The 23,542-nt window shown below is 34.9% G+C and overlaps 1 protein-coding gene across 2 annotated transcripts in view; it reads right to left on the bottom strand.

Moving 5' to 3' along the window:
- Positions 1 to 1,701: 1,701 nt before the first annotated feature.
- Positions 1,702 to 23,542, bottom strand: part of LOC132123356 (ATP-binding cassette sub-family G member 1-like) — a 45,587-nt gene continuing 23,746 nt past the window's right edge. Inside the window, exons 3-15 of one of the 2 annotated variants that reach the window (XM_059533922.1) lie at positions 20,774 to 20,891; positions 19,972 to 20,104; positions 18,997 to 19,047; positions 17,890 to 18,035; positions 14,328 to 14,451; positions 14,126 to 14,240; positions 13,258 to 13,406; positions 12,885 to 12,986; positions 12,064 to 12,232; positions 11,885 to 11,985; positions 11,225 to 11,383; positions 10,956 to 11,074; positions 1,702 to 2,432 (exon numbers count right to left, since the gene is read on the bottom strand). In XM_059533922.1, coding sequence (XP_059389905.1) covers positions 2,204 to 2,432; positions 10,956 to 11,074; positions 11,225 to 11,383; positions 11,885 to 11,985; positions 12,064 to 12,232; positions 12,885 to 12,986; positions 13,258 to 13,406; positions 14,126 to 14,240; positions 14,328 to 14,451; positions 17,890 to 18,035; positions 18,997 to 19,047; positions 19,972 to 20,104; positions 20,774 to 20,891 — 1,715 coding nt within the window. In that variant the 3' untranslated portion in view covers positions 1,702 to 2,203. Of the gene's footprint in view, positions 2,433 to 10,955; positions 11,075 to 11,224; positions 11,384 to 11,884; positions 11,986 to 12,063; positions 12,233 to 12,884; positions 12,987 to 13,257; positions 13,407 to 14,125; positions 14,452 to 17,889; positions 18,036 to 18,996; positions 19,048 to 19,971; positions 20,105 to 20,773; positions 20,892 to 23,542 lie in introns of both variants that reach the window. The other variant, XM_059533921.1, reaches the window with a different exon arrangement.

Genomic DNA, 23,542 nt, shown 5'->3' on the forward strand with positions numbered 1-23,542 from the left:
AAAGTATAACAAATATGTATTTGCCCATTTAAACTTTTTAATTAATCTTTTTGGGTGAAAGTATGGTGTATTATTATAAAAACAAATGTTGAAAGAACTATACCCATTGTTTGAAATGGTTATACTGTATGCCGAACACGCTTTGCAGCCGCTGCTATGATGCTGTACTTATACGCTTCCAGTGTGAATACTCGCGAGAGTCTGCTGCTGCAGTGACAATGTAGTTGCGCGGACGCGCTGCTTACGCTTGCGGTAGGTAACGGGTTAAAAGTAACACTGAAGCAGACTTGAAGTTAATGAGATAATTGAGAAGTTAATTGAGTTATGATTGACCATTATTGAAGACACCTGATGTTAACAAGCAGAATCACCAACCGAGAAAAATCACAATTTGTGTGTCACCATTGTAGTGGTCCGTGTTTGCTTTAGTTGGGATCTTGACCCTTCAATTATTTACTTTACACTTTGTGTGGCTGTGGTAACTGAGTTATAACATACAGACAGACCACAGCAAAGGCAACCTCATGGTATTGATTGTGGTTTGGAGTGACCTGAATGCCTGAGTTCTTTACTGTATACATAAATTAAGTGAAAAAAAGTAAGCAATCCAGCATTTTTGGCATAATATGACATGTTTTTAAAAGTTAGATCTACATAAAAAATAAAAAAATCTTTAGTTTAGACACATAGACATCAAAAATCAGTGTGAGCATCACAACAATGGTGACCATCAAAAAAGCATGTTGTAGCCAATAAAAAATCTCATCCATGGTTCCCATCATGCATTGCGGCATGAATAGATCATGATCTGACCTGTCTTTTCAGCTTTTTATTCTAACTATATTTCATTTTTGCTGTTTTTATGTGAATTTTTAGTATCTAGTTTTGTGATGTTTAGAGTAGATCTGCTTATCTGAATATGCTGTTTGTCACCATTGTTGAGATTCATATGCTGATTCTTGTTATCTTTTTGTGCCTAAAATCAAAAATTTTAATAAAAAAAAAATCAGAATCCCTTGCAAAAGATGCCTACAAAACAGCCAGTATAGAGAATACAGACACTTTCATTGTGGAATCAAAGCTGTTACAGTCATTAATGGAAGTTTTACTTAGAGAAAATAGTTTAAATGAGTTCAGTAATTCAGGTCAAACAACGATTATATTAAAACATAATCATCACCACCCAATGACTTTTGCTCTTGGCTTGCCAAACACATTTTAATATTAAAAGTCACAAGCCAAGATCCCAACTAAAGCAAACACTGACCACTATAATGGTGACACACAAATTGTGATTTTCTCGTTTGGTGATTCTGTTTGTTAACATCAGGTGTCTTCAATAATGCTCAATCATAACTCAATTAATTTCTTAATTATCTCATTAACTTCAACTCTGCTTCAGTGTTACTTTTAAGACTGCTTCAGTGTTTATATGAGTCCACACTCAGAGTGTTAAATTAACACTGGAGATTTTGCTGTGTACCGAGTAGCGGACTGCAAATGCATCCTGGGATAAGAGTCTCACGTTAACGCAGCACGCAGCAACGGCCCACCACTAATATTATATATATATATATAGATATAGTAATTTTTAAGTTTATTTTAAGCAGATTTAAAATATATTAATGTTATTAAATGTAATATCAAGTAACAAACTACACTTTCAATTATAATCAATATCTTTTAAAAGTGTACTTAAATATATTAAGAAACAATCATGAAATAATATATTATCTGCACCTACAATTTTTATGTACTTTTTTAGATTTGAAGTGCAGTAATAGTGCACATTTAATACAATTAAACACACTTTTTCATTCGGGCCAGATTCCAGTTCTCCAGTATGATCACGCAATACAGAATGACTTTTTCAGTCAAAATCAGAACTGCTCCTGTGAAAGACTTTCATCAGCTTCTACAAATGTTCTTCAGTGCACCCATGTTTCTCTGTCTATTTGTACAGACATTTGGTTGAGCCTCAAAACTGTTCTGTTCTAAGCTCTTTGCTTTCTTATAGAAGCACACAAAAGCTGAGCATCTTCATACTGCGTCGTCAAGTTGAACCCAGGTTTCTGTCTAGTGTGGGAAAACTGGCGATGGTCCGTTTGGAGGGAACAAACCCTCTCTGCTTTGGCTTCCTCAGCCTAGCTCTCCTTGGCAGGAAAGTCTCGACAGTATTCTCTCCAGCACTTCTTCAACAGGTCTACCTCTCAGCACTGATCTTGTATCGCAGGACGAAGTAAGCAATCAGACGAAGTGATACAAAGAAGATGCCCAACACAATAAAGTCCATGCAGAGTTTTGCATCTTCAACACCCAGCTCATTTAAAATGGCTTCTGACTTCTGGAAGTGGCACGTCTCATCTTTGTCGCAGTGCAGGTCCTCACGGTCAAGACCATAGATGGACAGAATGACCCCTTCAAAACCATATCTGAAAGTCAGAGCACAACTGATTTAAAAGATTACCACTTAAGATACACTGGCATACTTGTATTATACAAGTCTCTGGAATACTTGATTATGATTGGTAAAATGCAGCTAATGTGATTGGTCAAATGTGCGGTCAGATATTTTAACCACTACATTGTTCCTACAATGTTAATTTCCTTTCATATCACCCCAGAGCCTCTTTCTGATGGCATCAAATATTTAAATTCAGATCAATATATCATTATCATTTATTTACTGATTTGGCAATTAATCATTATTATAAACCTTTTCATCATAACTGTACATTGTACCTTACATATTTATAGACAACATAAATCCCATTTATACAGGGCCACTGGGGGCCAAATGGGTGCTCTAAGCAAGACGGTATTATTGCGCACCCCCTTCCTCAAATATGATGATGGAAAAAGAAAAAAAACACCTACTATAGGGGTGAAAGTAGAACTTTAATCAAATAAAAAAAGTAAATGAATAAATTGTATTATTTACAAATTACAATTGTAGCTCTTGACATTTACCTATGGCTATAACTTTATTATGACTCTAATTTATTTCATAGTCTCAAGCATTAAGAAATATTGAAAAAATCTTGGTTTATTTTTGTAAGAGTTGTGTTTTTTGTTGAAGAAATTATAAAGATGTGTCATTTATAGCAAAATTGTGGCCAAAAATGAAAGATTAAGTGAATATTTGAATTAAACGTTTGGTGAGTAGCCTAAACAAGGATTGTATTGTCCTGTAAGTGTAACAGCAGCAATTACATGGCATTTGGCTCCCTGTGCAGGCATTTGTAATAACATGTTACACTGTTAAAAATCGCTGTAAAAAAACGGCCAAATTTCGACAGTAACATACTGTTTTTCATTAAAACAGTGCATTCTGGGTAATATTCACCATTTTCGAGAAGGTAGCCTGCTGCTATATATCGTAAATTAACAAAGTTCAAAGTCGACACTCAGCGGCTCTGTTTCAAATCACACCCTACACCCTCATTCACTATTTCCTACATGAGTTTACTAATATAGTCCACCTGACAGAGACAATGAAAACTAATGAGTGAATTCAGACACTGATCAACAGCTTCTGTTAACGAGCAGAATCACTGAAGAAAAAAAAAAGACAAACACATGAAATTCAACTGACTTCAGCCACAGCCTTAGATGAAATGAATCTTCAACTGAAGATTTAAACAATCAACAAACAGCTTTTACCAACTTCACTCATTACTAACCAGACTGACTTTATTTTTTATCAGATCAGAGATCAAAAGATCTTATTGAGAATTACAGAGATTTAGATGATAATGTTACTGTTTCGTTTGACGTCACCATTGTGGAGATCAGTGTTTGCTTTAGTTTGCTTTAGTCAAGGCTCCTGACCCTTGACTTTTCTACTTTAAAATTTGTTCCATTGCTGTATTTGTATCTTTATGGTACGTCTGTTACAGCAATATTAATATTGATAGTCAAGTGATTATGGCTGTTTCTGCCAGGCATGATCTACTAGACTGACCTAAAGTGTTGCTATAGTAATTAAATATAAAATTGAAGAAACAAAAAATTTTGTAATTCACTCACATATTTCAACACCAAATTAATAAGACTGAATCGTAATGTGATAACCAGAACAAATGGATTTAACGACAGTTTGAGTTTTAAATATTTTGGGAAGTGGTGCCCACAACACTCAAAGAGAGACATCAACAATCAGCATATGAATCTCAACAATGGTGACAATCAAAAGGTTCATGATGCAATGCATGCTGGGTACCAGCACAGGATAAAACTCATCCATTACTCCCAGCATCAATTAATCACAGAATTATCTCATTAACTTCACTAATTCAGTGTTACTCAAACACTCTGTAGTGTGCACACATTATAAGTGTTCACTTAAAACTGAGGATTTCGTTGTGGGGTTTAAAGGGTTAAAGATTTAAGATGAAGAAAAAAACAGCATGAAACATAATTTAACAGTAATAAGCTGTTTTTCTACAGTTTGTTTCCTGTAAATTAATTACAGTTATTTACTGGCACCCCTGCTGCCAGTAAATAACTGTTTTTCTACAGTTTGTTGTGGTAAATTAATGGTTGCCAGCAAAAAAAAAGTGTTTTTATACAGTTTGTTGCCGTTAAGTCGAGGAAAAACAGTAATATATTGTAAAAAGTAAATGTCAGATTTACCAAATGAAAAAAAAGTTAATTTAACTAAAATATAAGTTAATAATAAAAATATAATATCCATACAAAAAAATGTATGCAAAGTCATACACTAATAAAGAGAGTAAATACTGAACTCAACTGTAATAAAGGAGTCTGTTTACCTCAGGGTTTATAAACCAGCGCGCGTGCACGCGCACTCAAATACGAGATTTTGATTTCAGCCCCAGCCCACTTGACGTCAAGACGGGGGGAGGATATACCAAATATGGACACCGCAGCAGGAAGCCGCGCCCTGCCGCTCTCCCCCTCTCCCCATCATATTCATTCGACAAAGAAAGATGGAGAAACGTAGTGCACACCGGAGTTGCTCTGTGGTTGACTGCCATAAACAACATGCAAATGTGTTTTCTATACCAAAAACGGACGAAACTATCAAGGACCAGTGGATTAAATTCTTTTTTAATGACGCGGTTCCTACAACCCTTTCAACCGGCGTATCGTTTGGTGTCTGCGCTAAACATTTTACACAGGATTCATTCACAAATTTTGGGCAATATCAGACTAAGTTTGCCTCAAAGCTCCGTTTGGGAAAAAGTGCCATCCCCACCATCAGAGACTTGCCTGAAATTGAAACGGTAAGACTGTGTTTTATTGCTCTACTGTGTGTAACAAACAACAGCTAACTGCTAATGCGGCATCATTATAATGACCATACACGACAGCCAAAACATCGCATCAGATCTCGCGAGACAATAATGCCTTTAGAAATAAGGGTCTGAGGAGCTCTGTGTTTATTTTTTTTCAAATTTTCTTTTTTAGAAGTGCCTGAAAGACTATAATAAAGCATTGGGTATCCAAGATAACACGAGGTGATGACTCCTTTAATGTGCGTTTGCACAAGAGAGATCTGTTAATGTAGTTTTGTTGTTCACCATTGTGCTGGAGAGTAGAGCCTGTGCTTCAGTCAATGATGAGCTACAAATTCTGATCTTTTGCTGCGTTATATAAAGACAGTAAATTTGGACTCTCCTGATACAGTGGTGATCTCTCTTTGTTAAGTATTTCAGCACATACGTGTGAACTGCAGTGATTTGAGTAAAAGTCATGCATTTAGTTACATTACTATTACACATTAAGTGTTTGCTGATGTATATTAAGAAATATTCCTTCTCAGTGGACTCAAATGAAAGAAGTTCATAGTACTAACATCGTAGGAATGCTAGCTTTTAAACTCGAACTGTTTGAAGCAGTGGGAGTGGAGTTAATTTCCATGGTAGAATTTACGGTAAAATACTGTAAAAAAATTAAGAGTGGTAAATTAATGGTTGAGAGCTGTAAATTAACAGTACTTTACTGGCACCCCTGCTGCCAGTAAATTACTGTTATTTAACGGCACAATTTTTTACAGTGTATGTACATACATTTTTATTTTGTATTTGCCTACACTATGTATTTTAATAGTGTTATTATTAACCAATCATTATTGCGTCATTGTTTTTTATATAATGCATTTTAAGTAATTTTAAAGACTATCGATGGCTTAGGTCTATTTTTATAGCAACAACAACAAAAATATTACAGTTTATTAATACTTATTTGTAAATTATTATTTGAAGTAAAGAAACAATGGTTAATTTGCAGTTACCATGGCTACAAGAACAATGATTCTTAGTGTTATTGTTAAAACCATGGTTAATTTGAAAAACCTGAGAAAAAAAAGGAATAAACAGGCTTTGTTTTTACCTAAATGATTATTTTATTTATACACTGTAAAACCCGACAAGTAAACTTAACTCAAACCATTTGAGTAAACAGATTGCCTTGATTTAAACCATGTAAGTTTTTAAACTTTGCAATTAAGTAATTAATTGATTAACTAAGTGCTGATTGAGCATAAGTAATGAACAGCTGCTGTTAACAAACAGAATCACAGAAGAAAAGAGAAACACAAGAACTACTACAACTGACTTCAGACACAGCCTTAGATGAAATCAACTGAAATAAAATACATGAAATCTCTCAAGATCTGATTAAACAACCACACAAATAGCATTACCAGCTCCAACTATTAATAACCAGACTGATTTTATTTCTGTCAGACGTCTACAGAAGATCTTATTGAGAATAAATTTAGATGTTGATTTATTGTTTTATTTGAAGTAACCATGTTAGAGATCAGTGTTTGCTTTAGTTGGGTTCTTGACCCTTGACTTCAGTCTTTGTGTTTTCTCTGGCTGGTATAACCATGTGTTTCTGAAACATGTTTGTTGTATCTCAAAAGCTCAGAAGAAATTCCATTAGCATTTTTTATTTAACCCATTGACGATAATCATCAATTATTAAACTCTTCGGAGTGTAACCTCTGATGAAATAAGTGTTGTGTAATTGGTTAGATAATATATTAAAAGTGATTCTAAAAAGCAGTGGTTCTGTGATAATCAGTTAATATAAAGGATTTTCCAAACGGTTTAGTCTCCTATGGTGTCAAACATTCACACACAGACATCAATAATCAGCATATGAACCTCCTCAATGGTTACCATAAAGAAAATAAAATGCAGCAGAGCATGCTGGGAGCCATAGATTAGCTTTGTACTATAATAATACCCAGCATGCATTGCAGCATGTTTTTTTTTGTTTGTTTTTTTAACACCATTGTTGAGGTTCATATTCTGATTATTGATGTCTGTGTGTGACTAATTGCTGCCATAGAAGAAAGATGTATGTGCATAAAGTGTTTGGTAATTTTATGTAAACCGATTACGACGAAACCACCGGCTCTTTGAGTGACTTCCATTATAATAAACTGAACTAACTATGCAGCACCTGTTTAGTCAGATTTAGAACTCTGAAGAGCTCCATAATTAATGATTGTCATCATCAGTAAGCTGCACAACAACCAATACCTGCTAATATTTTCTCTGAGTTTTTGAGTTATAACAAACTGGCTGTTATAACCATGTGTTTTTAAAACCTAAGAAAACACAAAGACTGAGGTCAAGGGTCAAGAGCCCAACTAAAGCAAACACTGACCTCTAACATGGTTACTTCAAATGAAACAATAAATCAACATCTAAACCTTAGTTCATTCTCAATAAGATCTTCTGTAGACGTCTGACAGAAATAAAGTCAGTCTGGTTATTAATAAGTGGAGCTGGTGATGCTGTTTGTGGGGTTGTTTAATCAGATCTTGAGAGATTTAATGTATTTTATTTCAGTTGATTTCTAAGGCTAAGGATCTAAGGCTGTGTCTGAAGTCAGTTGTAGTAGTTCTTGTGTATCTCTTTTCTTCAGTGATTCTGTTTGTTAACAGCAGCTGTTCATCAGTAATTCACAATTAGCACTCAATTAATTACTTAATTACTTAATTGCAATGTATAGCTTCTTTTCTGAACTCAACTGAATTAAGTTCAGAGTACTTATAACTATTAGTTTTAAAACTTAAATGGTTTAGAGCAATCGGTTTCCTCAATTGGTTTGAGTTAACATAACTTGTCAGGTTTGAGTGAGGCTGTGTCTGAAGTCAATTGTAGTTCCTTTCTCTCTTTTCTTCATTAATCCTGTTTGTTAACAGCAGGTGTTCATCACTAACGCTCAATTATCACTCAATTTCAATTAATCGCTTCATTATTTAATTGCAATGTAAATCTTCTTTCAGTGAACTCAACTGAATTAAGTTCAGAGTACTTAAATGGTTAAAGGCAATCGGTTTCCTCAAACAGTTTGAGTAAACCTAATTTGTCAGGTTTTTAAGGATTTCGGTTTACTCAAACGGTTTGAGTGTGTGTGTATATATATATATATATATATATATATATATAATGTATAAGGTGTGCATTGTAGTTGACACCTATATGAACACATTACAGTTATTTTTATGACTGTAAGTCTTTCTCCTCAAATACTATTGAGCTTCAAAGTAGCATAATTTACATATTATGTACAGTTTATTTAAATAAATATCAAAAATATAAAATTGTGCATTATAGTAGACACCTAGAGGGACAATTACAGTTGTTTTTATGACTGTAAGCCATTCTTCTCAAATGCTATTGACGTTAGAAAAGTGTATACCAATATCGCATGTAACTTCGGAGACGGTCCCTAAATTTACAAATATCGAACGTCTAACATCAAGTCAACTTTATGCACTTTTTGAAAACAATTTTTACTTTCTTTTTCTTTTGTCTGCGCTGGATTGCTGATGTCTTTTAACCAGGCATAGATGTCCATCCATCAATTATAAATGTTTAGCCGCAAACATTGGGTGTGAGCGTTTATGAATATGGATGGAGGAATGGTGCATTATTGAAATTAAATGCTACTGTACTTACATTAAGTCAATTCATGACTGTTTCTTAACACACTTAAGCACACATTTAAAAAGTATGCTTGTAATAATGCCAATTTAAAAGTTTTACTTAAAATATTATTAAAACAGTGATTTAGATGTATTTGTCAAGTTTCAAAGATGTGCATTTGTTTTGTATTTTTAAGTATTTGATTAGAATTTCAACTGCAACTGTGTTTTGATATTACATTTAAAGTCATTACAAATGTTTTATTATAAATAGATTTAAATAGAAGACATATACATTTTAATAGAGATTTTAATTTTAGTTTCCACAAATGCTTGACAGTACATTCGGCTATACACTTTAACCATAATTAAAAGATGATAGAAGAAATTATGAAATTACATATAAAGTTGTACTGAAGTCTTAAGTGGGTCAAAGAAAAGCAATCTTAAACTATATAATACATTAACTATTGTAAATAGCATGCAATTAAGTATCTAAAACCATTACATTAAGTTTACACTTTAAGTATATTTTTTTAAAGTATATTATTCCCATAAAAAGTACTATTTTCTATGCAAAATATTTTTTTTCTTTTTTTTTCACATAAAGGCACCTAAGATGTTGTGATATGATGCTGATCAGTAATTTTAATTTCCTTCAGGTATAAATAACTGAAGTAAAAAATTTCAGATGACACATATTAACCCTCTGGAGTCGATTAACGCGGATACGCGTTTTGAGTCATTTTCTCCTGATAACCCCGAAAAGAACTTAAATTACACTTTCTGTTTTAATCGTACAGATAAGAGCAATACATCAATCGAATCTGTAAAGGGTCTACTTTTTTTTGGATACCGACATAATAACAACAAAACTTTGTGCACTTATAAAATAAAGATAACAAACAAGGTGTGCTGTCTGCAGCCTTTGTCTGCGCTGATCTTCATTTACAAACACGTCATTAAAATTAACTGGAACTCCGTGAATACTCAACGAAGAGACATGAGAGAGATATCTATAGAAAGCTTGACATGTTTACTTTTAAACTATCACAGAATATCTGTTTTCGGCGGCACTTGTTTAAAGTAATCCATATGAAAACAACGCGATGTCTGTTTTTCATGTCTCTCTCATTATATCTAATGTGACCATGCCCCCGCGCTGATCGCGCTATTCAGATTCAAACTGAAGCGCGCGGCTTGAATACGCCCATAACAGAAGAAAAAGCAGCCAGACTGTTCTTCAAGTTTTTATTTTACTGTTTGCTTCGCGATGAGAGGAATAAGACATAATTCACCCCAAAAAGATGTGATGTGGTTAAGGATTTGAGAAATGGATTTCCTCAGAAAAAAAAGAATGAAGCACTTCATTCAGCAGAGATCATAAACATGAGTAAGTCTCTTTTTATTTATTTATATACTTGTATAGTTTTCACATATAGTGTAAACATTTTACTAGTTAGACTTTTTCCAAACTATAATTCCTGACTAAATGTATAGTAATCAAGTGAAACATTATGAAGTTTCAATAACAATATACAATACTATACCATTCAAAAGCTTGATGTAAATAATATAAATGTAACAAATAGATAACTGTAACAATTGTAAAAACAATGCGGTTCTTTCAATTTATTCCCCCTAAAAAATATTCTCAGCTCTTTTCAACATTAATAATAATAATAATAATGATATTAATAACAACAATAATTTTTTTTTTTTTAAATAAGATTGTTAAAAGGATTTCGGAAGGATTGTGTGAGGATTGTAATGATGCAAAAAAATTTGTTTGAAAGTCAGCTTTGATTGTTCCTGATAAACTGTTTAACTGCTCCCCCAAGTGGATATTAAAGTATGTTGTGGGATAATTAAATATATTCTAAATAAACTACAAACATAAAATTATATACATTTATTTTGTTATATAGATTTATTTTGTAGGTAACTGCCGTTCCTAATTTCAAATCCAGAATTTGGCCCATGCAGTATCTATCACAGCCTAAGTTTAAGCTACAATAAACATTTCCTGTGTTTGCTTTACCTGACATAGGAAATGTATGATATCCATTGGAGGTATTTAGGAATAGTGTCAAAACTGACAAAGAAGCCTGAAAACAGCAGCACAGGGATTGCTGTCACAGGACCAACAAAAGTTGCTACCTGTCGAAGAAACACAATACTACATCATTATATCATTAGGCAAAAAGTGTACCTTTTCTGTAAATGGCGTTGAAGATTGATTGACAGAGGCAAATTCTTATATGTATGACAGAACAATACAGGACGAGACAAATGTTTTGAGGTATTTACTTGTAAGGATGTGGATGCCGCTCCTATTAGCAGTCCCAATGACTGTGCAACCAGTGACGTGAGGGTCCCTAAAGCCAGGAAAAGTATGAAACGAACTGCATCTGAAGGTTGAGATGTCATCCAGTACACTATACTGCAGTAGGCCACTGGGAACACGATCTGTGAGGCGGAAAAGACTGCTCAGATTTATCCATTGCTGAAAGTATTTTGAATATGTTTTAGAGAGTATACTGACAATCATACTCTTTGTCCTTAACAGTCAGTGTTGCAGTCAGTTAATGACATTGGAATTGGAAGTTCTCTTCAATCAATCAATTTTTTTTTTTTTACCTTACTGGAGAATAATTCTTGAAGAGACACTAGAGGATATTACTGATTATGACCAAAGGCTGCTTATGTAATGTTACAGCAGGATTTTTCTAAATTGGGCGAACAGTAATTCGACCTGAAAAGCAAATCCACTTCGAGCTCCAATAACATGTTTATGTCATAACCATCTTAGTGTTCCCCATTTTCTGCTTTTTGTTCCATTTGTACCCTGTCATGTGTTTGTACTCTGAGGAAACCCCGCTGTAAATCTGATTTTTATGCACTTTGTGAATCATCTTGTTGAGCACAAGATTTCAGGAGGACAACACATTTTCTTTTGTTACATGTTACCTGAAATGGGACGTCCGCCATTGTTTTGGCCAAGTAGTATGCCTTTAGGCTGTACCAGTAATTTAGATCTTCTCTCAAAAAGATGCCCATCTCAAGAGGAACTGTATAATAACAATCAGAAAGAACAGATGAGCAAGGATAGCATGTTATTATCAAGTTAGTGGAAGTGTGAGACTTACAGGTGAGAACGGTGGGCATCAAAGCGGCGAACATGAGGAACAACATTGAAAAGAACAGAAACCCGGAATTGCTAAGGACTTTCTTGGCATCGTTGCCAATGCCCAGGTATAAAAGACCGATCAGAATTCCAATCCCAAGATGAGACGTGATGCGCAAGTGAGTCAGCACCTAAAAGAAGAAAAATCATTTTCAAATAAAACTTACGTTCCTTCTGTTTTTACCCTCTTTCACATGTCCATCAGTACTAAACTGAGAATGGCTTCTGAACTGCAGCTTAGTTACTGAATTTGAAAATAATATGAATTTAAGGAGCAAACAGGATGCATTTCTTTTCATTCAAATTGGTATTTAAGTTAAATTTAAAATATAATATTCTGCTGAAAAAAAAGCTGTTTGTATTTTCTAATATAGAATTTCAGTTAAAGTTTCAACATATCATGATCATTTATATATATGACAAAATATTAGTTTTTTTTAATTTCATGCACATTGAGGGATTTAAAAAAATACTTCCATTTATGCATAATTCATTATATTTAATAATCATTTAACATCATTGTTGGAAAACACTAAACATTAAAAGAGAAAAATAAATATATTAAATATCGTTGATTAACAATTCTGTAATTTTCAGTAAATTTAAATCCATGACCTCCCTACTAAAATTAAAACAAATTAGTATTATATTACTATAGGATAAGGTAAACTACCGGGTTTTAATTAAAAAATTTTTTTGCATAATGCCTGATGCTCCTTATGGCAATTGTGGCTCTGCTGTGTGTGTTACTAAACCTCCCCACCAGGTGACAGTGCTGCTTACCGAATCTCTCATGATGCTAAGAAAAGTCCTTTTGAAAAGGATGCAAAACTGTGTCAGGCAGCTGGCAGAAAAACTTTGGCAACCCTCTGATGACGAAGAGTCCTAAAGAGAATAGGTTGATTTTAGTATACATTTTAGAATTCAATGTCAGAAAAAAAGTGCAAAAGTTGTACCTTTTGGGGTACAACAATTTGTCCCTGGGGCAGTACCTTCACAGGTATAATTACAAGCATTGTACCCCTAAAGGTAGAATTAAATTTATTTATTTTTTCTAAAAGGGTATTGTACAGAGATACTACAGCTCTCATACAACACCAACTACATCATGTTACATAAAGGTTTTATATTATTCTATATACTGTACATACTGTACCTCGTCGGTTGGTCTGTGCCACAGGAAAGTATTATGGACCCCGTTACCGTTCAGTTCACTTTTGTAGTCCTTCTCAAATTTACACTCCTGAACGGCCTTCACCAGCCAAGCTGTCTGGTCACCGTATTCACCAGAGGCCACCTCCATTACTGGAGGAAAGAATAAAAACACTCTCAGACTGGCAGGTAGCCAAAAAAAAAAATTCTCAGTAGATTATTTATCCATGTATAGATAGCGTTCAAAAATGACATCTTGCATCTGTCAGAGGCGAATTAATAATACTCTAAGAGGCATTAAATATATATTAGTGCCTGTAAACATTATGCAGCACAACGGTCTTCAACATTGATAATAATCAGAATATTAGAGTTATTTCTGAAGGATCATGTGACACTTAAGACTGGAGTAAAGATGCTGAAAATTCGGCTTCGATCACAGGAATAAATTACATGTTAAAATATATTCATATAGAAAACAATTTTAAATTGTAGTATTTCACAATATCTCTGATTTTACTGTTACCTTTGGTCAAATAAATGCTGCCTTGGTGAACAAGAGACATTTTTCAAAAACATTAACGAATCTTACGGACTCAAAACTTTTATGAAGTCTTTAATGATTTAATTGACTGCAAATATGCATTGAAGCAAGAGTAAACAATTAAATCATTTATTGAAATGATTCCTGATTAGATTCCCTTAATGTAATCAAGGGTCCTGTAATTCCTAAAAGGTATTTTAAATAAGCATGTTTTGCATTTGACATCAAATCAGATTAGATAGATTCAAAGACAATAAAGTAATCTAATTTGGTGCTGCGTGATTTGTTACATTTGGACCTCTGTGTACTGAGAGCAGTATTTTCTTACTGAAGTCTGCGGGGTTGTGATAGGTGGGACAGTTGAGTCCCAGGTCTCTGAGATACGGGATTAAGCTTGAAACTCTTCCTCTGTAAATACACTGGCCTTGACTGAGGACATACAGCTGGAAAAAAACACCAAGAATGAGGTGTGAGAGGCACAAAAGCACGCATTTAGAAATATTCAAGCATGAATATGAAACAGTGCTCACCTTATCAAAGAGTTCAAACACTTTAGCGCTGGGCTGGTGAATTGTGCATATGACTGTTCGACCACCCTGAGCAAGAGCCTTCATCAGAGAGACCACCTGGAAGCAAGAAGAGCTGTCCAGACCACTTCAGAGAGAAAAAACACAGAAGGTCACAGTCAGCACCTTCCTTAACATGAATAAGCTGCAGTGCTCCAATCCAAACAAGGTTTAAGTATGGCCTGCATTACATATTGATTCCTCTATCCAAAAAAATCATGTCTATCAGTGATTTCCATTATTATATTATATATTATGCAATATCAGTATGGTGCACAGTAAAAGCCAGAGTGTTAAATTAACGCTGCCCGGAGCATATATGGTCTCACTCTAAAATAGTGTTAAAGTAACACTGAAGCAGTGTCAATATTCATGAGATAATTATGTGATTAATTAAGAGCTAATTGATCATAAGTGATTAACACTGGATGTTAACAAGCAGAATCACTGAAGAAAAGAGAAACACAAGAACTACTGACTTTAGCCACAGCCTTAGAAGAAATCAACTGAAATAAAATATATTAAATCACTCAAGATCTCAGCAGATGATAAATCATCTCCACAAACATCATCACCAACTTTGCGCATTACTAACCAGTTTGAATTTTATGTGTCTAAAAAAAATATTATTACGAATTAATAGAGGTTTAGATGTAGACAGCAAACTCCCCGGTGTTAATTTAACACTCTGAGTGTGGACACATATAAACTCTGAAGCAGTGTTAAAAGTAACACTGAAGCAGAGTTGAAGTTTATGAGATAATTAAGAAGTTAATTGAGTTATGATTGACCATTATTGAAGACACCTGATGTTAACAAGCAGAATCACCAACCGAGAAAATCACAATTTGTGTGTCACCATTATAGTGGTCATTGTTTGCTTTGGTTAGGATCTTGACCCTTCGGTTATTAACTTTAGACTTTCTGAGGATGTGGTAACTTAGTTATAACAGACAGACAGACAAGAGCAAAGGCAATCATGTGTGCTCTTGGTTGTGGTTTGAACTAATTGCCATGGAGTGACCTGAATGCCTGAGTTGGGGTTTCTTTGTGTATATAAGTTAGGCGGAAGAAAAAGAGATCCTGCATTTTTTGGTGTAATATGACATGTTTTTAAAAGTTAGTTCTACATAAAGAAAGAATTCTTTAGTTTAGACACACAGACATCAAGAATCAGCGTGAGCATCACAACAATGGTGACCATCAAAAAAGCATGTTGTAGCCAATAAAAACTCATTCATGGCTCCCATCATGCATTGCAGCATGAATGAATTATGAACTGAATTGTCGTTGTAACTTTTTTATTCTAACTACATTTAATTTTTGCTGTTTTTATGTGAATTTTTGTATCTAGTTTTGTGATGTTCAGAGTAGATCTGTTTATCTGAATATGCTGTTTGTCACTGTTGTGGAGATTCATACGCTGATTCTTGTTATCTGTGTGTGCCTAAAATAAAGACTCCTTTATGAAAAAAAAAATCTGATTCTTTTGCAAGAGATGTCTGCAAAATATATAGAAAATAGAGACGCTTTCATTGTGAAATCAAGCCTGTTACAATCAATAATGGAAGTTTTACTTAGAGAAAAGACTGTAAATGAGTTCAGTGATTCAGGTCAAACAATGATTACATTAAAACATAAGCATCACCACCTGATGACTTTTGCTCTTGGCTTGCTAAACGAAGTTTAAAAGTCACAAGCCAAGATCCTAACTAAAGCAAACAATGACCACTATAATGGTGACACACAAATTGTGATTTTCCCGTTTGTTGATTCTGCTTGTTAACATCAGGTGTCTTCAATGATGCTCAATCATAACTCGATTAATTTCTAAATTATCTCATTAACTTCAACTCTGCTTCAGTGTTACTTTTAACACTGCTTCATAGTTTATATGAGTCCACACTCAGAGTGTTAAATTATGCTGTGTAACATCTAAACCTCTATTAATTTGTATTAATATTTTTTTAGACACATAAAATTCAAACTGGTTAGTAATACGCAAAGTTGGTGATGCCGTTTGTGGAGATGATTTATCATCTGTTGAGAACTTGAGTGATTTAATATATTTTATTTCAGTTGATTTCTTCTAAGGCTGTGGCTTAAGTCAGTAGTTCTTGTGTTTCTCTTTTCTTCAGTGATTCTGCTTGTTAACATCCAGTGTTCATCACTTATGATCAATTAGCTCTTAATTAATCACAATTATCTCATGAATATCGACACTGCTTCAGTGTTACTTTGACACTCTTTTAGAGTGGGACCATATATTCTCGGAGCAGTGTTAATTTAACACTCTGGCTTTTACTGTGTGGTCTTTGCAGTATATGATAATATATCCTTGCAATATTACTATGATGCTGCTCAAGTGTGCATACCAGTGGGCCAGATGGGAGTTGAGACTAGATTATAATCCTGACCTCACTCTATCAGGGCCATATTAATATCACAGATGACAAAGACACCGCTGGATAAAGTGGAAGTGTCTTATCTTAAAAGACAGTTGTAGCTTTCAATACAGCAGCACATTCAAAACACCATGACATCACTGCACGTGCTACACACAGGTTTCTGATAGGATGCTCAATTTCTTTGAGCCTTGAATGTGCCATGTTTAACCAAACACAACTCTGTGACATCATATTAATGCAACCTAGTATAGAAGCGAGCTGAAGCCATGAAGGAGAATCTGTTTATCCTTGGATAAGCATGTTAAATGTATAAATAAAATGTATAAATACGTTTTACGAAAGTATCATTTTATGCCGGAAAGAATTTAGTTTGCCGCTCTCCAGAGAATCAGAGAGTCGTTTTTGTTCTTAGCGGGTAATCCCAGAGAGGAATTAAGAGTTTAATAGAGCCCACAGAGACCAGAAAGCAACTATAGTCACAAGTTCTGTTGACCATAGATAGCTAACGATTCTTTTGGAAAAGCAACCCCAACAGTATCTCATCTGGGCAGAATCTGTAAGTGAATATGTAATTAAACTGCATTTACACAGTATAAGGATTTAACAGAGAAACCCAATGGGTAACAGCTTTTCACAAGAGATATATTTGAATCAGGAATGTAGATCAAGTTGATGATACATGGGGGAATTTTTTTGAGCAATGTTGTTAGGGCATTTTTTGAAGATCTGGATACTTTAGATCTATGGTGGGACCTGTGCCTCACCTGGTTGCCCAGCAACATTGCTCAAAAAGTTGAATCATCACCTTAATAGCCATGCATTTCATAACTTTCACATGCGCTGTAAAATAAATAAATAAATAAGTAAGTTGTAAATAAAACAAAGTTTACTGGAATATGTTTTATAATAAACTAAAATTTCAGTCTTTCTGCTTTAAAAAATTCAATGTGTTACGTTCCATTTCTGTATAATCATTTGGAAACCTTGTGTTTATTTAAATTGTGCTATATAAATAAAGCGGATTGGATTGGATTTGCGATATTCACTAGCAGTTTCTGAGTGAAAATTGTTTCCAAGTAGATCCTATACCATTGTTCTTAAGTACAGAGGAGGCTCACCTTGTGGGTTCATCAAAAAACATGACGGGTGGGTTGTTGACAAGCTCCATGGCAATGGCCAAACGCTTCCTCTGGCCCCCTGACAGGTTGCATGTGCGTGTTTTGGCACATTCTAACAAACCGAGAGCGGTCAGGATTTCCCGAACCTACAACAGCAGCATGTGTGCATCATTAAGCAGTGGAATAAGGATAGTACATGCCATATCTACAATAACGTTCAAACATTTGTGGTTGGTACGATTTTTTTGTATTTTGATAAAAATAATAATAATGCATTTCAATGCATTTTAAAATGTAATTTATTCCTGTGATGCAAAGCTGAATTTTACTCCAGTCCTCAGTGTCACATGATCCTTCAGAAATCATTCTAAAATGCTGATTTGCATGTGTGGAAAACAACTGTGCTTTTTAATTTTTTTTTTTTTTTGATAACTTTGTATTAACTTACTGACTTCAAGCGTTTAAAATGCTGTGAAAAATTTACTGTGATTTCACTTATTAGGAGATTTAGGATTAAGGACACTTAATTTCCAGCGATATCGTCGACTTTTTTGCACAGATACTATTTAAACTGAACTGAGCTGGATGATGACATCAATGAATTCAGTGATGAACTGCCTTTTTGCATTATTAACACTATTTTCCTATTTAATGCTGTTCAGTTGCTTTGTCATAATCTGTATTGTTAAAAGCACTATATAAAAAAGGTGACTTGACTTAAAGGTACAATTTGTAAGATTTTTGCAGTAAAATATCCAAAAACCACTAGGCTAGTGTTATATATTTTGTCCAGCTGATTACTAACAATATCTCTAATGTTTTCAACTACTTGTAAATCATGAAAAAATTCCCATTCTGAACAGTGACACGGGGCAGTGCAGTTGCCTGTCAATGACGTTAGTTCCCCTTTGTTACGCCTTTACTGATGTAGAAACCACATGACAACAGTGTCACGGACAAATGCGGAAGTAGCTTCGCGACAAAGGTCAACTAGAAAGAGATGCCGATCTCGCTTGTGTTTTACTCGACAGCTGAGTTGTTTTGATTGATCTTTACCAAAGGTCTCAAAGATTAGGCCGTACATACATTACCTGTTGGGAAACTTACCATTTCACGTCTGCCTTCATCCTTTTCCTGGAGTTTGAGATTAGCTGATACCTAAGCAGGGAGAGTGAGCAATTTAGATCATGATGAGCATAAGCTGAACAACTAAAGCTAACAGAGGGATTTGCATGAACTCTCTAACAAAGCAACTGAAATTAGCCTACTTTAGACGTATTCCAGTGAAACTAGCAGTCAGAGCTGATTATATGTTTTCTGTTACCATGATGAAGTAGTGTGCTTGCTTTCAGTAATTTGTTTTTAGTGGTTAAATATTAAGTATATACAGAGGCTATATGCAACAAGGTCTGTAAAGTAAATCATTTTAACCACTTAGGGTAATTTCGAGGGTTGAGAAGAGCGTACGTGACATTTTTGGTGAAATTGAGATATCTATAACAAACAAAAGCTCTTAATGAGCTCTTTCTACTGGCAAAAGTATTGTCATCCATTAGTGTACAATTTTTTTCTTATAAACAGTTGAAATCAGTACAGATCAAACTAAAATACATTTTTGTTTTGACTATCCTGTAAAGTTGGTGAAAAGTCACTTTTGCCTTTCCGGTTCTCACCCCTCAATTTCTACTTTAGTGCTACTGAAAGTGAATATTCATACTTTTACACAATAACATTTTCAAGGGAAAAAGTTTACTTATATATATATATATATATATATATATATATATAAATATTGTTTTTTCTTCCTCATCTTTAGTGATTTCCATGGTTCCTAAATTAATAACGTTATAGTTGATTATTAAGTCTGTGTATTTAAGCACTTGGTTTTCTTTGTTCAGTGTCTGATCTCATCAGAGTTATATGTGGTTGTGGTTGCCTACTCTTGAGTTCTTTTCCTCTGTTCCTGTTGGCTTTATCTATTAAAAGACTGTTTCCTGGATACTCTATAGTCGTGTGCTTCATTATAACAACTGCTGAGTGACACTAATGCAGCCCAATGATAACATTTCAGCAGGCACGTACCATCATGGCTTCCTGTATGGTGAGGTGCGGCAGTAACATGTCATCCTGCATGATGTAGCAGGACACTTTCCTGAAAGATCGCAGATCTCTGGGCTGCCCGTTTATCAGGATCTCCCCCTTCATGCCTGTTTCCCTGCATACCACATCTTCATATTTAATTTCTTTAAAAAAAATTTTTTTTCAAATTTATTATCACTATTCACTGATAAATGATCACAACATTTCATTGCTATGTTCATTCAAAGCTTAAAGCTACTGTACAGTGGATAATTGAAGTGAAATACAGCCAAGTATGGTGACCCATACTCAAAATTTGTGCTCTGCATTTAACCCATCCAAAGTGCACACAGCAGTGAACTCGCACCCAGAGCAGTGGGCAGCCATTTATGTTTAGGTTCAATGCCTTGCTTTAAGGGACCTCAGTTGTGGTATTGACGGCCAAAGACTCAAACCCACAACCTTAGGGTTAAGAGTCAGACTCTCTAACCATTAGGCCACAACTTGACCATTGTGTTTTTCTGACAGATTGCTTCAGTCATTCTTCTTCTGTAAAATAAAATGAACACAGACAAAAAGAAGCAAAATGTTTGATGGCTATGTCCTCAAACTACCATGATAATGTGTTACTAAATTACCTTTTGATGATTGGTGGCAAATTGGGTGCCCCACTGACAGTTTAGAGGTGGACCTTCATTTCTTACAAATGACCCACCAATTCATATAAAAATGTAAAATAGTTGGCTGCGGCATGCTTTATGTTTGATGCAGTATTTTATTATCCTATTTTTATGGTCACACTAACCTGTAACCTGCTAGAATGTTCATTAAGGTAGACTTCCCAGCACCTGAGGGTCCCATGATGGCCACCAAAGCACCGCTGTTGAAGTTCCCAGAGATCCCTTTCAGAAGAGCCTTGTAACCTGACACAGGGTGGAACAGAAAAGAGGTGCCCCTGTGAGAAACCTTCCACAGTCTGGACAACAAACACAATGAACAACCTGAGCCGTCCAGAACAATTACATAATGTACCTGCCAAAGTCCCATTCAAAATCTCCTGCTTACATAATGGTCTGTCTGTGATTAGAGATGAAAAGGAGTATTAATTTCTTCACCTTTGGGTTTCTGAAATTTTCCAGGTGAATGAATCTATTTGCTTGTGTGCGTATCTTTGGATTAACCCTGTTCTTACCTTTATCTGAGCTTTTTGTTTCTAACTTTCAGAGAATAAAGAGGTGATGTTATAACGCTTTCTCCAATATCCATCAATTATCTTTTGTCAAGATGTACAATGCATTCTTCACCATCTTATGACAGCTTTGTGTGCAGATTTTTAAGCAGATGAACCTTTTTCAGGTACATGGCTAAGGGGCAGCTGTGGCCTAATGGTTAGAGTATTGGACTAGTTACCCAAAGGTCGTCGGCTTGAGTCTTGGTGCTAGCTGGAGTTGCAGTTCGGGGGGGGTAATGATAATGAACAGTGCTCTCTTCCACCCTCAATACTGGGGCACTAAACCCCCAGTTGCTCACCGCGTGCTGGATGTAGCTGCCAACTGCTTTGTGTGTGTTCCCTGCTGTGTGTGTGCACTTGGATGGGTTAAATGCAGAGCACCAATTCCAAGTATGGAACAACTTTTTTTCACTTTCATGTACAGTAGCCTCAAAGAGCATTTACATATTCTATTTAAAATGTATGAACTTCATTAGGCCATTGGTTCAACAAATTGTTTTTTTTTGCATTAGACAACAAGATGGATATATGCAACTGAGTTTGATGCCAATAAAGTGTCCAAATGCATTTTTACTGAATATGAGGCTATGTTACCATATTACATGACTTGGGAATACAATGGGGAAAATATAATGACCTTCTATAGAAAATCAATCATGAAACTTATGTGTGCAAATTTATTCCAAACAAAATATGAAATCTGAGATTCACATAAAACAAGTCAAGCAAGTACATTTTGTATTAAAATGGGGGGGGGGGGCTACTTGCAAAGCTCACATTTTATAATCTATTTCAGCAATAAAATCTAACATGTGTTTAGTCATAAATATTTGTATATTTTGGCCCAGCAAATGCTCACGTACAGTGTACAGCAAATACATTTTCACAGCTGATTCTATGGTATCTGAAACTTTTAACAGAAGATGCAGTACATTAAGAGCAAAAAAAACTGACGTAAAGACAGCTGTAAAGGCATTGACTTGTGATACCAACTGGTGATTGGCTGTTTAATTTGAAAGTCAAAACCTACCTACTACAGCTACTGGGTGCTCCATAACGGTAACACTATTAACTAAAATTTCCCCCCTTCAATAATCTTATTGATAGTAAGCTAGTTGTTGTTGTATTTTATTTTACAATATGGTCATGAAAGTAATGTGCATGTTAATAAGCAACTTAATAGTGAATAGTGTTCCCTAATCTAAAGTGTTACCCTGATAACTTGTTCTTTTATGCAGCGAAAAGAGGACATCCACAGGATGACCAGTTATAACCTGTTATTTATCCAGTAGCTGAGGCTGAGATGCTAATCCAGTTGATTGCAGTGGCTGCCAGCTTAATTGGATTGTGCTTACAATCCGTCAGAGCAATACACAAATACATCTAACCTTCTCTGTCCTCTTTTAAATAGAGGATACCAGGGCTTCTCCCTGTGAGTGTGCACTATAGTAACCCCAAAACAATAAAGAGGTGCATCAAACTATTTCTGCTGTGGTACAGTCTCTAGGTGAAGCCAATTGGTTAGCAAATAATGGAGGGATGATTTTGCTTAGTTCACCTGATGTGCTGCATGTGACAGAGGAGAGAGTTATTCCAGGCCACGAGGGACTCCAGGGTTACTTTGAGTCAATAAAAAAATTGAAACAGAAATACTATAAAACCACATCCCATGGTATTAAATCATGGTTTCATTATTTATTTAAAAAAAAGAAAAATAAAAAACCTCTGATACACTTATATTGTAATCATTTTGCAGTTGGTTTAATTAGATGAGGGATATGTATGTATAAATGCCCACAACGGTCACATCGCTTGGCGAACCATCACTTCTAACACAAAAGACTGCTTTTTATATCTTCCTGATGTATCCAAATTCCTTAGCATATCCAAAACCTCAGAACAACTTGATGATGTAACAGAAACTATGGACTCTCTCTTTTCTAGCACTTTAAATAAAGTTGCTCCTTTACGCTTAAGGAAGGTTAAGGAAAACAGTTTGACACCATGGTATAATGAGCATACTCGCACCCTAAAGAGAGCAGCCCGAAAAATGGAGCGCAGCTGGAGGAAAACAAAACTAGAGGTATTTCGTATTGCTTGGCGGGAAAGTAACATATCCTACAGAAAAGCATTAAAAACTGCTAGATCCGATTACTTTTCTTCTCTTTTAGAAGAAAACAAACATAACCCCAGGTATTTATTCAATACAGTGGCTAAATTAACGAAAAATAAAGCCTCAACAAGTGTTGACATTTCCAAACACCACAGCAGTAATGACTTTATGAACTACTTTACTTCTAAAATCGATACTATTAGAGATAAAATTGCAACCATTCAGCCGTC

Source organism: Carassius carassius, chromosome 41 (genome assembly GCF_963082965.1).
Source record: "Carassius carassius chromosome 41, fCarCar2.1, whole genome shotgun sequence".
Lineage (NCBI taxonomy): Eukaryota > Metazoa > Chordata > Actinopteri > Cypriniformes > Cyprinidae > Carassius > Carassius carassius.